Source organism: Myotis yumanensis, unplaced genomic scaffold (genome assembly GCF_028538775.1).
Source record: "Myotis yumanensis isolate MYYU_CA2020_CCGP unplaced genomic scaffold, mMyoYum1.0.hap1 SCAF_1, whole genome shotgun sequence".
Taxonomy (NCBI): Eukaryota; Metazoa; Chordata; class Mammalia; order Chiroptera; family Vespertilionidae; genus Myotis; species Myotis yumanensis.
The window spans coordinates 58,294,999-58,310,401 of record NW_027223752.1 but is presented as its reverse complement, the minus strand read 5'-3'; the positions used below and the strand labels follow the sequence as shown (position 1 = coordinate 58,310,401).

The 15,403-nt window shown below is 37.3% G+C and overlaps 1 protein-coding gene and 1 pseudogene across 4 annotated transcripts in view; both read left to right on the top strand.

Moving 5' to 3' along the window:
* Window positions 1-15,403, top strand: part of TCF12 (transcription factor 12) — a 365,067-nt gene that overhangs the window by 254,772 nt on the left and 94,892 nt on the right. For all 4 annotated transcript variants that reach the window (XM_070421983.1, XM_070422000.1, XM_070422011.1 and 1 more), the window contains one exon: window positions 12,233-12,368. In XM_070421983.1, coding sequence (XP_070278084.1) covers window positions 12,233-12,368 — 136 coding nt within the window. The remainder of the gene's footprint in view (window positions 1-12,232; window positions 12,369-15,403) is intronic.
* LOC139014983 (peptidyl-prolyl cis-trans isomerase A pseudogene) lies at window positions 12,378-14,050 on the top strand (annotated as a pseudogene).

The following is a 15,403-nucleotide window of genomic DNA, read 5'->3' as shown; positions in this document are numbered from 1 at the left end:
GACTTTCGCTTCAATGGGATTTTTATAATAGAAGGATTAGAGCATCTGTTGTTTGAAATAAAAGACCTTAAAATGTTCCTCCAATTTCATGAGCTCTCTACTGACAAGTACAAAGCTTTCTAAAAGGTATTGTTGATCCATCTGAGATTAGAGACCAGAAATTACTACTGACAATAATCTACAAGGTTTTACATGCACTTTAATTTTTGTTCCAATAGTACTCAGCAGACTAAATGTAGAAGCAAATATTTGAATTGATATAGTTGTCAGGTTTGCAGGCCAATTAGCTAGGCTAATTGTAATGCATATGGTAGCATACATCAGACTCTTACTAGTGCCAGGCATTGTGTATAACACCTTACATATATTTCATTTGGTCCTTGAAATACTCTCTGAAAAAATGTGTTGTTGTTGCTGCTATTGCTGGTACTGTTTTTCTTCCTATTTCACAACCAAGGAACCTGAACTGTCAGGGGTTATACAGGTTATCCAAGGTTTCATAGTTGATAAGTGAAGTGAGGTAGTGATGTGATAATGGTTAAAGAAGTAGACTTTATGGTCTAGTTTTTGAAAAAAGGAAATGAAGCCATGATTAAACTTTGGAACTGGAAAAGAAAAGGTCAATATATTGGATGTGTTGAGGCGAAAGAACAAGTGTAGTCAGTAATTAGGGGACAGTGGTGCTGTAAGAATAGGTTATCTCAGAATTGAATATTGTACTGAAAATTTTCAGAAGTCATGTGGTTCCCAGTACTAACAATATCCTCTTGGGAATAAATTATTCGATGGTGGTTAGAGGATTGTTAGAGTCAGGAATATTAAAGAGACACAAAAGTTGTATTTTGGATCAGTGAAGCTATCCCTGAGATTATTTATTGATGCAGTAGCATGTCAAAGGGCCATATACAATGGTTGGCACACAGTAGGCATTCAGAAAATGTTTGGATTTGAATCCTGTGATCTAGGAGAAAGCTCATTAGCAAGAGGAATAAGCCATCAGCTGCCTGCTGAGTGAGCTTCTGGGATTGTGAGTTTGAAACTTAGGTAAAATAAATTGTTTTGTGGGAAGAAAGTCTCATTTTGAAGTGTCTGGCAGTAGGCAATTTTAATTTCCTGCTTCTGTTAAAAGGCCAGAGAGCGTTATATTGTACAGGGGAATTGGCAAGGGGAAAAAAATCTTCATTGTTTCTGTTTCTACTCTTTCCATATTACTTACTAATTATACTTTTGGTGGTTCTTAGTACTTTTGGGGAACATTATTTTAAAATGTCAGTTTATTCTTTTGCAAATTTATTTTGGGAGAAAAATGTCTACTAAATAATGGCTAGAGAATAGACACCATTTCAGAATATAAAATTAAAACAGAGGTGACCACAGACTTGAAATTACATGATAATAAGGGATTGTTGTCAGTTTTGGGGGTTATAACAAGAGCTGAAAGATGACAATAAATGAAGCAAGCAGGAGCAGCAGAATACTGAGTTGTTGAAGCTGAGTGAAAGGTACATGAAGGTTCCTTGTACTGTGTGTTTTTCTACTTTTGTTTATATTTGAGAATTTCAAAAATAAAAAGTTGAATTTCTTAAAGATGTCCAGTATAGAATGTTTCAGTTCAAAAAGTATTGCATGCCTAATTATATGCCTAGTACTTTCTAATATTGGGGTTTGTGTTGCTCTTAATTGTATTCCTGGAAAGGCAAGGGATTGGGAAAAAGGGGTACTCAATAACTAGATGTAAAAAGGAAGTGGCTTCAAAGTATTAGAACCCCTGCTGAAATTCTTACGACTATTTAACACCATTTCCACAAAAACAAAAGAGAAATGACATTTATCTCCTGTTCTTCTAATGCTGTTACACTTCACACAGTTGACTCCTTTGTCTTCACAAAAGAAACTGCTCAAAGGCTTCCTGGTAGCTTTGCAGATGATTTTCAGAGGGTCCTGTTTAACAAGGAAGTTTCTACATGCAGACATTCAGAAAAACTCGTTTGGAAGAAGACAGAGCATGCCCATTTCTGCCTTCAAGAAATCCCTTACAGCACTTTTGGAAGTAGGGACTCTCTTTATGGAAGCCTATAAAAGCCTAAAATAAAGTTATTCTTATTGCATAGTTGCAGTTATTTAAATATTGGATATATTAAAAAGGCTTTTAGTTTGTTCTCTTCATAGTTCTTTTATTTTCAAGAAGTCTTTCTTTTATTGATCTACATCCCAAATCTCTACTTTGATATATTTTCATTGGCTGATGCCAGGTTTGGGAGAAAAGTTCAGAGAGAAAAAATTATGAGAAGGAAATATTAAGATGATAAAATTTCCCTCTGTTGCTGATAATTAAAGAAGATTGGTAAACTTAAATCCTAAGATTACCATGTTTTGGTAATTTAATAGTATATAGGTAGTTTCTTTTTTCTCTTTTCAAGATAGATTGGGTTGATTGCATTGGCAGAATGCATTTGATGGATGACTGTCATTATCTTCTCAAACCTGCATGACACTTTAAGTATAGAAAATGATAATTAAATTTTCAAGAGATAGTCTTAAGATGATAAGATTTGGGACTTGTAAAAGAACAAGCATTAAAGTTGTCTAGTGGTGGTTGGTGTGTTTTTATTGACCTGGGAAAGGAATATAGAAGCATCTTAGGTTTCCTTTTACTTTGTTTCCCTGTAAATCTCCATTCTCCCCTCCCCCCAATTAATATCTCGTCCAAAGTGTTGGTAATGACTTGGAACTATTCAGGTTGCACAAAGCACTTAATGAAATCTTGTCTTAGACAAAACACTAGAGAGGATCATAATTAATGTCTCATTTTCTGCCAGTTGCTATTGATTACTCATTCAAGATTCTTTTGTTCTCAGAATGGTAACAACTGTACTTTGCATCACTATCTAATGAGATTCTCAGGATAGAATTCTTTAACAACATGCTGATAATTGCTAACATATCCCTAGAATTTCAATGTAAATTAATTTGCATCATAATACAATTATTTCCACAAATGTCGGTGTTTCCCAAATTTGGGTTTTATTGCAGTCTGTTTTTTAATTATTTGTTGAAAATTAACAGAAGATTGGTATTATTAAAGCCCAACATTTATATTTTGCCCTAAATTCCCCTTCATCCTCTGAGAGTTTTGCTTGTGACTTGAGGTGAGAGACTTCTTTGTCACTCTTCAGTTCCGTTGTCATAATTTCTGAAACTTCAAATGGACTTACAGATAAACTCTGCTCTGATGTTTCTGAATTAAAAGGACAGTTGCAATTATGATAATACTGTACTCATTTTGATTTTAGAACAATTTTGTTTCTTCATCCTTCAGTGACAAATACATAGTGCAATATAAAGAATTCAACTGAGAAATCTTAACAGTTTATGTACTCTATTTTATCATGATTGTTTTATACCTTTCTACATTCTCCTCTCAAAAAGAGAATGGCTGCTTGCTTTTATGTATTGAAACTGCATACTACATTGGGGGTATATTGTAGGTATGAAATTAAGGAATTCTGCAGAATATACATAGAGCAGAGGTTCCAGGGGTCCATATTAAATATTTTAATTTTTTTTTGAGATTATGTGATTATAACATTAGTATTCTCCATCTTATTTTTTCTTTTTTTTTTAGAAAACAAATTAGTGATGAGTTAGTTCTTAATTTTTAGTAATAAATGAGGCTAATAATTTTAGATGTAGGGTTAATTAGGTCTTTATTTAAACAAGTTATGGATATCAAAGTATATGTAGCACATTGTTGGGGCTAAGCCATTTAATGGTAAAAAGCAGTTCTTAGGAAACAAGCCTATGTTTATCAAGATTTCAAACACTTTTCTCTTTTAAAGGTAAAGAATATCCAAATTATTACATTGTGATTCTGAATTCTCCTGGCTATTGCAGTACTATTTTTACATAGAATGTTCTTTTGCTTTCTTATTAAATCATATTTAGAGTGCCTTCTAATACAATAATTAAGCAGTCACATTGATTTATCAAGTTGGCCAAGCCCCCTACTATATTTGAGTCCTTTACTTTTCAGTCAATATCATCATGAAGGCTTACATTAAATAGTCTTTTCAAGTTCACGTTTTAGAGTTGGGAATTCTCAAGCACATGAAAAAGGAGAGAACTTGAAAAAAAATTACCAAATAGGCTACATTAAGTTCCTTATAAAGAAATGAGGGTTTTTATTTACTGCCTAGAGGTTTGTCATATGTAATTCAAAATGAAACTTCACTTGATGTAGGTTTTATTACAATAATCTAAGCTATATTAGTGTTTCAAGGATAACCCTACATTGATTATTCTTCAGTAATTAGATATATTTTGCACAGATGAGGTTCTAGATGATTGTAAAAATGATTCTTTTCTAAGCATGTGTAAGAAATTTAATACTATATCTTTTCAGAATTTTAATTCTGCCTTGAATAAGACAGCTAAACAGGTTAAAACTGCTTTACCTAGTTCTATATCCTCTGGGATACTTGTGTATTCTTTTTGCCTGAGATACCTCCAGGACAAGATCAGTGGTAATCAATAATGCTTCTTATTTGTTTTAGGCAGGCAGAAAAATCAATAACATGAGTTGATATGTAATTTATATAGGGGAAAATAATTTATTATGTGTGTTTTAGTATTCCAAAATGCTTGAAGAATCAAAGGAAAAATACATTATTTTGTTCGTGGGAGGGAGAATATAAAAATATTAGGCTTATAATAGTTTAGCCCTTAATTTTTTTAGTCACACATTCCATTAGTTTCATGGGTATTATTTCCTAGATTGTCAGGTTCTTTTGGAGAAAACCTTGTCTTAAACTTCTTCTTTATTTCTTTTTTAATTAATTCTTTATTAGTTAAGGTATTACAAATGTGTTCTCATATCCCCCATTAACCCCCCCCCCCCCCCCCCCCACTCATGCTCTCATCCCCCTGTTGTCCATGTCCATTGGTTTGGCTTATATGCATGCATACAAGTCCTTTGGTTGATCTCTTCCCCTTACCCCCTCCCTCCCCTACTTTCCTTCTGGGGATTGATAGTCTGATCGCTGTTTCTCTGTCTTTGGATCTGTCCCTGTTTATCAGTATACTAGAGGCCCAGTGCACAAAAATTTGTGCACCGGGGCGGGGGGTGTCCCTCAGCCTGGCCTGTGCCCTCTCGCAGCCTGGGACCCCTCCGGGGATGACCACTTGCTGGCTTAGGCCTGCTCCCCGGGGGATTGGGTCTAAGATGGCAATCAGACATCCCTCTGGCAGCCCGACAGCCCTCGGGGGATGTCCACTTGCCAGCGGGGAACAGGCCTAAACTGTAGTCGGACATCCTTAGCGCTGCTGAGGAGGCAGGAGAGGCTCCCACCACCACCGCTGTACTGGCAGCGGTCAGTCTGGCTTGTGGCTGAGCAGAGCTCCCCATGTGAGAGCGCACTGACCACCAGAGGGCAGCTTCTGCATTGAGCATCTGCTCCCTGGTGGTCAGTGTGTGTCATAGTGACCAGTCATTTCCCAGTCTTTCTGCTGTTAGGGTCAGTTTGCATATTACCCTTTTACTATGTAGGATAGAGGCCTGGTGCACGGTTGGGGGCCGGCTGGTTTGCCCTGAAGGGTGTCCTGGATCAGGGTGGGGGTCCCGCTTGGGTGCCTGGCCAGCCTGGATGAGGGGCTGATGGCTGTTTGCAGCTGGTCACACCCCCTTCAAGGAGGGGGTCCCCACTGGGGTGCCTGGCCAGTCTGGGTGAGGGGCTGAGGGCTGTTTTCGGGCTGGTGGGCGACTGAAGCTCCCAACCTCTCCTTTTTTTCTTTTTTTTTTTATTCTGGGATTTATTTACCTTCTATGGCTGTCACTGGAGCTGAGAGCCAGCTCCAGCTCTGAGGCCCGGCTCCAGCTTGAGGCCTCGGCTGCTGAAGGCAGGTATCTGGGGTTTGTTTGGCTTCTATAATTGAAACACTGTTGCAGCTCCAGCTCTGAGACCTCGGCTGGCTGAAAGCAGGTATCTGGGGTTTGTTTAACTTCTATAATTGAAACATTGTTGCTTCCGGAGCTCAGAGCTGGGCTGCGACAGGCGGGGAACCTTGGCTTCCACATCACTGGAGCAAGCAAGCCTCATGTTCGCTTCAGCTGCGTGGCTGTCGGCCGCCATCGTGGTTGGCAGTTAATTTGCATATCACCCTGATTAGCCAATGGGAAGCATATCGGAGGTACGGTTAATTACCCTATTTGTCTTTTATTTGATAGGATGTTGTTTTCTATAATCCACAAATGAGTGAGATCATGTGGTATTTATCTTTCTCTGACTGGCTTATTTCACTTAGCATAATGCTCTCCAGTTCCATCCATGCTGTTGCAAAAGGCAAGAGTTGCTTCTTTTTTACTGCAGCATAGTATTCTATTGTGACTGTAGATGTACCACAGTTTATTAATCCACTCATCTGCTGATGGGCACTTAGGCTGTTTCCAAATCTTAGCTATGGTGAATTGTGCTGCTGTGAACATAGGGGTGCATATATCCTTTCTGATTGGTGTTTCTGGTTTCTTGGGACATATTCCTAGAAGTGGGATCACTGGGTCAAATGGGAGTTCCATTTTTAATTTTTTGAGGAAGCTCAACACTGTTCTCCACAGTGGCTGCACCAGTCTGCATTCCCACCAGCAGAAGGGTTCCTTTTTCTCCACATCCTCTCCAACACTTGTTTGTTGATTTGTTGATGATAGCCATTCTGACAGGTGTGAGATGATACCGCATTGTCGTTTTGATTTGCATCTCTCGTATAATTAGTGTCTTTGAGCATGTTTTCATATGTCTTTCGGCCTTCTGTATGTCCTCTTTCAAAAAGTGTCTATCTAGGTCCCTTGCCCATTTTTTGATTGGATTGTTTATCTTCCTATTGTTAAGTTTCATGAGTTCCCTGTAAATGTTGGAGATTAAACCCTTATCAGTGATATCATTGGCAAATATGTTCTCCCATGTAGTGGGTCTTCTTGTTGTTTTGTTGATGGTTTCCTTTGCTGTGCAAAAGCTTTTTATTTTGATGTAGTCCCATTTGTTTATTTTCTCTTTAGTTTCCATTGCCCTAGGAGCAATATCAGAGAAGAAATTCCTTCGGCATATGTTTGCGATTTCGCTGCCTGTGGATTCCTCTAGTATTTTTATGGTTTCCCGTCTTACGTTTAAGTCTTTTATCCATTTTGAGTTTATTTTTGTGTATGGTGTGAATTGGTGGTCTAGTTTCATCTTTTTGCATGTATCTGTCCAGTTTTCCCAACACCATTTATTGAAGAGACTGTCTTGACTCCATTGTATGCTCTTGCCTCCTTTGTCGAATATTAATTGGGCATAGTGGTTTGGGTCAATTTCTGGGTTCTCTATTCTATTCCATTGATCTATATGTCTGTTCTTGTGCCAGTACCAAGCTGTTTTAAGAACAGTGGCTTTGTAATACAGTTTGATATCTGGTATTGAGATCCCACCTACTTTGTTCTTCTTTCACAGGATTGCTGCAGCTATTCAAGGTCTTTTTTTATTCCAGATGAATTATACTGTACATAGAGAACCCTGAAGACTCCATCAAAAAATTATTAGACTTAATAAATGAATTCAGCAATGTAGCAGGATACAAAATTAATGCCAAGAAATCCATGGCATTTCTTTACACCAATAGTGAACTTACAGAGAGTGAGACTAAAAAAGCAATCCCATTTATCATCGCTCCAAAAAAATTAAGATACCTAGGAATAAACTTAACTAAGGAGGTAAAAGACTTATATGCGAAAAACTACAGGACACTGAAAAAAGAGATAGAGGAAGACATAAACAGATGGAAGAACATACCGTGTTCATGGATTGGTAGAATCAACATCATCAAAATGTCCATACTACCCAAAGCAATCTATAGATTCAATGCAATCCCCATTAAATTACCAACAGCATATTTCACAGATCTAGAACGAACGTTCTTCTTTATTTCTTATAGTATTAAGCAATTTATTTTTAGTTAATAGGATAAAATATCATCTTGTGTTCTTAAAAAGGAACAATTTCTTCTACATTTACTTTGCCTAATTATATAGCTCAAGATACAGATTAAATGGGTTATTTCTATGATTAGGACAGCTTCTCCAGTTTGTGGGGGAACATTAATATTCCGTATAGAACAAGACAGAGTATTTATTCCCTAACCACATCTCCATATTTGTCTCTATTAAGGAAAAAGTTTTTAGCAGAACTAAAATTGTTAGCAAGCACATTTTTTTTGTCCCAAAGAGCTTGTTCTCCTCCCCCTGCCCCTTTATCCTATGCATATGTGCAAAGTCTACCAATATGTATTCTGTGGGCACCTCAGCTTTAGGCTGTTATCCACCAAATTCATGGACAGGTCACTTATTTTTTTCCAAGTTAGCAATCTTATAAATGGTAATTAGGTTCGTGGACTATTGTAGAAGTCTTGTTGTATTGAGAAAGAAACTTCTGAAACAGACCTAGATTCAAATTAGGGTTCTACTACTTGCTATCTGTATAACATAAAATTTACATAATAATTAAGGTCATAGTAAACATTAACTGAGATAATACATTTGAAAGTGTGCTTCTGAATCCTTGATATTTATTCTGATTTTATCCAACTTTTTATTTTGAAAAAATTGCAAATTCACAGGAAACATGCAATAATAGTACAATGAGCATCCATGCCCTTATTAACCAAGATTCATTAATTAACATTTCACCATGCTTGTATAATTCACCATTCCTTTTCTTTCACTCAATGTGTGTTTATATGTTTGGATGCTAAAGGTAGGTTTATACAAAAATACATTTGCTTAATCATTTTGAGAAATAAGTTGTCATATGTCAATTTATTCTTGACTTAAATTGAAACAGTTTGAATCTGACACACTCCTCTCTGGATTTAGCCTCTAGTTGTCAACCCTCTTTCAAGGAGTCTGTCTGTCCTCTTTGCTACTTCTAATATCTTTGATTCAAGGCACTCAAGATCTCCTACCTTAGGACAAAGAGTTTGTGCCCAGGAAACAATTTAAAATGTCATTCATCTTATTTTTATTCTTTTGTGATACGTAGAATCTGGTAATCTTTTTCTTTTTGTTTTCACTAGGTTCTACAACCATGCTTAGTTTTATTTCAATCCTTATTTACTTCTCCCAGCAACCCTGTAAACTAATTGATAATACATCCATTAATAGAAAAGGAAACAGATGCATTAATGTTAGATAATTTACCCCGGATCATACAGTCAGGATTCAAACTCAGGGTAGCTAATTATGAAGCTCATGCTATTTCAGGACATACAGTGTTTGGAAACATTTCATCTACTTTTAGGATTATAAGAAATGAGCTTTCCTATTCATGACAGATTATTTTATTCCTCTGTTAGTCTTTATTATGACTACTATTTGACTTCTTTGAAGAAATAACTCACTGGCTACATTTTACTCATCTGAAAGTTTATCTATTGTAGCACAGAAACAACCATAGCTAATACATAAATGAATGGGTGAGACTGTGTTCCAATAAGAATATTTTTGAAACAGGCCCAATTTGACCTGCAAATTGTTAAGCTTTTGTATAAATCATTATCTTATATGCCCATTACAATTTATATGCCAAGGAAATTTATAAGGAACACTGTTAAGAGACATATGAATACCCAGTTCCTCTCATGTATTTGTTTGTATATGTACAGTGACCAGTTTCATACGTGCCTTCTATATGAGAAAAAGCAGATGAAGTAATAAATACAGCAGATGCCTGAAAATATTATATGAAAGACAGTTTTGCACTGAGCAGGGAACATCCTAAAAGACTGTTATTTAAAGGAAAATTTCAAGGTACATGACCCCTGGCCTCAAACATGTGGTAATAATATGTCCCATCCAGCACACTGAGCCATATTTTGATTGCTATTTGAGGAATGTTGAATGTGCCTAGTCTGGGCAAAAAAGAAAGAAAAACACAAAGCATACATGACAATGTAATGTCAATACCACTTTGACATAATCAGATCCATTGCTAAAGGTTTGCTATAGAAATAGAAAGAATACATGTGCTATTTACATTTATATTGATTTCCTCAATTTTATCACTTCTCCTAGATTATTATTTTAAGGGGTACAGTTTCTCCTTTATGTCTGATAATTACATCTTTCTTCTTTATTTTTTTTCATCCTCACCCAGAGATATGTTTATTAATTTTAGAGAGGGAGGAAGGGAAAGAAAGAGAGAAACATCAATCAGTTGCCTTCCCATTTACACCCTAACCAGGGATCAAACCTGCAACCTAGGTATGTGCCCTGACCTGGAATCGAACCATCAACCTTATGGTATATGGGAGGACATTCCAACCAATTGAGCAACCAGCCAGGGCCACATCTTTCTTAATCTGTTGAACCTTGTATCTGTTGGAATTTGTGCACTTAATGCTAAATAATTACACTAATAATACTATATAGTCTTTTCATGTACACATCATATTAGCTGGTGATTGAAATTTTCTTTTCACTTTTCTCCTTTATCAAGAAGGTATCACCTCTGTTCCAAGAAGAATTTACCTTTTGAGGAGTCTGGAAAAAAAATTTTAATTATGAGCATTTCTAAAAGATAGAATGATCTTTACCTGGTTTAGTACTTTGAGTACTTAATGTATGCTTCAGCATTGTTTTTTGTTGTTTTTTTTATTTTTTATTGATTAAAGTATTACATATGTCTTCCTCTCCCTGGCCACTCCCACCCCCTCGCACATGCCCTCACCTTCCTAGTGTCTGTGTCCATTGGTTATGCTTAGATGCATGCATTCAAGTTTTTTGGTTGATCTCTTATCTACCACCCCACCCCACGCCCCTTCCCCTGCTTTCCCTTTGAGGTTTGACGGTCTGTTCAATGCTTCTCTGTCTATGGATCTATTTTTGTTCATCAGTTTATGTTGTTCATTATATTACACAAATGAGTGAGATCATGTGATGTTTATCTTTCTCTAACTGGCTTATTTCGCTTAGCATAATGCTGTCCATGCCCATCCATGCTGTTTGTGCTTCAGCATTGTTGAATAGGCTTTTAAGAAAAATGAACTATCAAGTGAAGATGAAAAGACAATATAAAACATATGAGATGCAGCAAAAGCAGTAATCAGAGGGAAATTTATAGTTGTAAATGCCTACATTAAAAAGAAGACAGGCCCTGGCTACTGTGGCTAAGAGGTTAGCGTCAGCCCGAGCATCTAAGTGTCTTGGATTCCATTCCCTAACAAGGGCATATACCTGGGTTGCGGTTCTCTTCCTGTCCCCAGTTAGGGTGCATGCGGGAGGCAACCAGTCTATGTGTGTCTCCACATCAATGTTTCTCTGTCTTCCCCCACCCCTTTCACTCTCCAAAAAGCAATGGGAAAAATACCCTCATGTGAGGATTAACGAAATAAATAAGTAAATGAATAAATCAGTAAACAGGCTATGGCGGTTTGCCTTAGTGGTTAGAGTGTCGTCCCGTGGACTTAAGGGTCAGGAGCACGTATGTACCTAGGCACATGACTTAATTGCAGCATATGCAATAGAGTAGTAGGGTATGATCACTCTTAACCTTTCAATTTGAGTTAGTACAAATGTGGTGTTGAAAACTACTCTGCAGTAATTTGACATATTGTCCTCCATTTCATTTTACAAGAGACTTTGATAAACTGAAAATATATCCAGAATCTGTGTCAGGGACCATAAGGAGGATATTCAAACCCTTCAGGAGACACTGTTGAAGATGACACCTTATCTAATCACTGTAAAGTGTGGGAATTTTTGGTGATTCCTACCAAAGGAATAGCTAGTCTTGAAAATACTGGTGGTCTTTAAACAATGAGAGCTATCCAGAAAGAGAATAGGAAAGGAACAAAATTGACGCATATGTGGTCATGAAAGCATTCAAGCAAAGACTGAGTGGCCCCTTTTTTTTTTCTTTAACATTCTTGATGATGAATGGGTAGAGCCACATAGTAACTAAAGTGTCTTTCAATCTTAAGATTATATGGATCCACATAATTATTAGAAAGTAGACCATCCACGGATGGGGGGGAAAGAAATATATGCTTAAACAAATGGTCTAATTGAACTCAAATAAGTACTTATTGGATGCTTCTTAAATTCAAAACATTGTTGAAGGTACTATAAATAATAATTTAGAAGTATTGAAATTTTCAGGTTTGGGTCATTATCAGTGGGAACATAACTTGTTTCCTTGGCCTTGTTTTATAGTCTAGTCTCCTGAGACAAGATCTAGGGCTTGGTAGCCCAGCACAGCTGTCTTCTTCAGGAAAACCTGGGACACCATACTACTCCTTCTCCACCACAAGTTCCAGGAGAAGACCACTCCATGACTCTGCGGCACTTGGTGAGTGTCTCACGGACAAACCCCATCCTACAAATGCTTCTCCCCACCCTTAGTCTCTTCTGGCTAAGAAATTTGATTTCTTGGGTACCATGTTGATATTGGGGCTTATTTACATAAAATAATATATCTATTAGATATTTAATAAACAATTTAATACTGTTGTTTGGTCATCAGTATAGGAGGGACTAAATAACGAAAAACAAAACTTAAAAATGGAACTAGTTTTTCCTCATAAAAATGTCTGCTCATGTTTGTTTTTTTTTTCTGCTCATATTTTTTACTAAAATTGACATAATGCTGAACAGTTTACAAAGTGGTTTTATATACATTCTCATCTCATCAATACAACGTCCTGCTAGGTAGTGGATACAATACTAGATTGAACATAAAACTGAGGCTCAAAAGAGGACACATTCATATAATTAGTAGGTGATTTACACAGGATAAAATTTAAGATTTTCTGACTCCAAGTTCAACGTTCTTTGCATATTAATTGCTTCTACTCCCCACATTTTCTAAAAATGAGGTAAAAGTAAAAATGTAAAATTAATCATATTAAAGTGTACAGTGGCATTTATTATATTCACAATGCTGTGCAACTGTTATCTCTGTCTAGTTCCAAAACATCACCTTAAAAGGAAACACAGGCCTGGCCAGTGTGGCTCAGTGGCTGAGTGTCGACCTATGAACCAGGAGGTCATTGTTTGATTTCCAGTCAGGACACATGCCAAGGTTACAGGCTTGATCCCAGGAAGCAGCCAATCAGTGATTCTCTGTCATCATTGATGCTTCTATCCCTCTCTCCCTCTCCCTTCCTTTCTCTGTAATCAATAAAAACATTTTAAAAAATGCAAACCACCTTTAAAAAGGAAAAAAAAAAAAAAAAAAAAGATAGTACCTATTAAGCATTCAACTCTCATTTTCTTTATACATTGCCTAACCAAGCCAATCTATTTTGTGTTGCTACTTACAGCAAGTTTTAGGTGTATTCTGATGCCTTATCTAATCACTGTTTGTGGCATTTTTGGTGATTCCTACCAAAGAATCCTATACAGGAAAATTGAAGTTGTGAAGCATGTTTATATTAAGGTAGACCAGCTTGTAAAAAAATATATAATGTAGGCTTTGCAGACGCCGCCACCCCGGAGCCGCCGGTGACCAGCCATGGTGAACCCCACTGTGTTCAACATCGCTGTCGAGGGCGAGCCCTTAGGCCGCGTCTCATTCGAGCTGTTTGCAGAAAAAGTTCCAAAGAAAGCAGAAATCTTCCGTGCTCTGAGCACTGGGGAGAAAGGATTTGGTTATAAAGGTTCCTGCTTTCACAGAATTATTCCGGGATTTATGTGCCAGGGTGATGACTTCACATGCCATAATGGCACAAGTGGCAAGTCCATCTATAGGAAGAAATTTGAGGATGAGAACTTCATTCAAAAACATACAGGCCCTGGCATCTTGTCCATGGCAAATGCTGGACCTAACACAAATGGTTCCCAAATTTTCATCTGCACTGCCAAGCCTGAGTGGTTGGAAGGCAAGCATGTGGTCTTCGGCCAGGTGAAAGACGGCATGGATATTGTGACAGCCATGGAGCCCTTGGGGTCCAGGAATGGCAAGACCAGCAAGAAGATCACCATTGCTGACTGTGGACAACTCTAATAAATTTGACTTGTGTTTTATTTTAACCATCAGACCATTCCTTCTGTAGCTCAGGAGAGCACCCCTTCACCCCAATTTGTTTGGAATGTTCTATAATCTTTGTGCTCTTGCCACAGTTCATTGGGTTCCATAATTTCCTTACCCCTTCCCAGTCTGGCTGGATTGCAGAGTTAAGTTTATGATTAGGAAAAAAAAAACTAAGCAGTTGTCTGTCAAAAATATATATAGCTATAGATAGTCTACCAAAAGAAAGTATATCTGCCTTGGCCAGTTAGTTCAGTGGTTAGAGCATCAACCTGTCCACTGAAGGGTCTTGAGTTCTATTCTCAGTCAAGGGCGTGTACCTGGGTTGCAGGTTCAATCCCCAGCCCCAATGAGGACATGTGGGAAAGCAACCAATTGATGTGTTTCTCTCACATCAATGTTTCTCTCTCCCTCTACCTCCCATCAACTCTCTAAAAATCAAGGGGAAAATATCCTCAGGTGAGTATTAACAACAACAAAAGTATGTTATAGTTATTTATTCCACAAATATTTGTTGACTGCCTCCAATTCCACAAATATTTGTTGTCTGCTTCCAATTTATATATCTACCTCTGTCAAACCGATATTTTGGTGAAATATCCCTAGTTTCTGGGTCTAAAGTATGCTTTGAGGGTAACAAAGGGCACAATAATGGATTGTCATGTTCAGCAGAGAGCTGTGATTAGTTGTGCCCAGCTCTCAGTATTGTGGGTGATTTATGAAAAAAATTAATTGTAAAGTGTCTTTTCTCCATCTCCACTTTTGTTTCCCACCAAATGAGTTAGGGTAGGAGCATTCATTTGAATCTAGATATGTTATTGCCACTCTAGAAAATAATTTGTTAGTATGTTACGTGAGTGAGTGTAACAAAAAACACTACTATAGACCAATATACTATTACTAAAAGTTCAGGGATAAAATGAACTATTGAAATAACTAGAAAGGGAGGGGATAAATTTCATAAAAACTCAAATTTTTCAGAAATTAGTGCTTATATCTTACTCATTTTCATGTTGATTATGATAGATACTGTTTATTGTTTCCATGTCAGGTACTATGGTAACAATAAACAGTATCTGTCACAATCAAAATCTGAGATTGTAATATTAACCTCTTGTTAGAAATGAGGAACCAAGACTGAGCAAGCTAAATAACTTATTTTATACTAGAGGCCCCGTGCACGAATTCATGCATGGGTGGGATCCTGAGGGGGGTGAGGAGGGCTGGGACATGATCAGCCCTCTAGGCTGGCGGTAGGATGCCCTTGCCAGCCCAGGATCCAGATCCGTCCCGCTGACACTTGCGCCAGTTGTCTGGAGCCACCTGGCAACCACTTTTATATTGTTTCTTCCTTA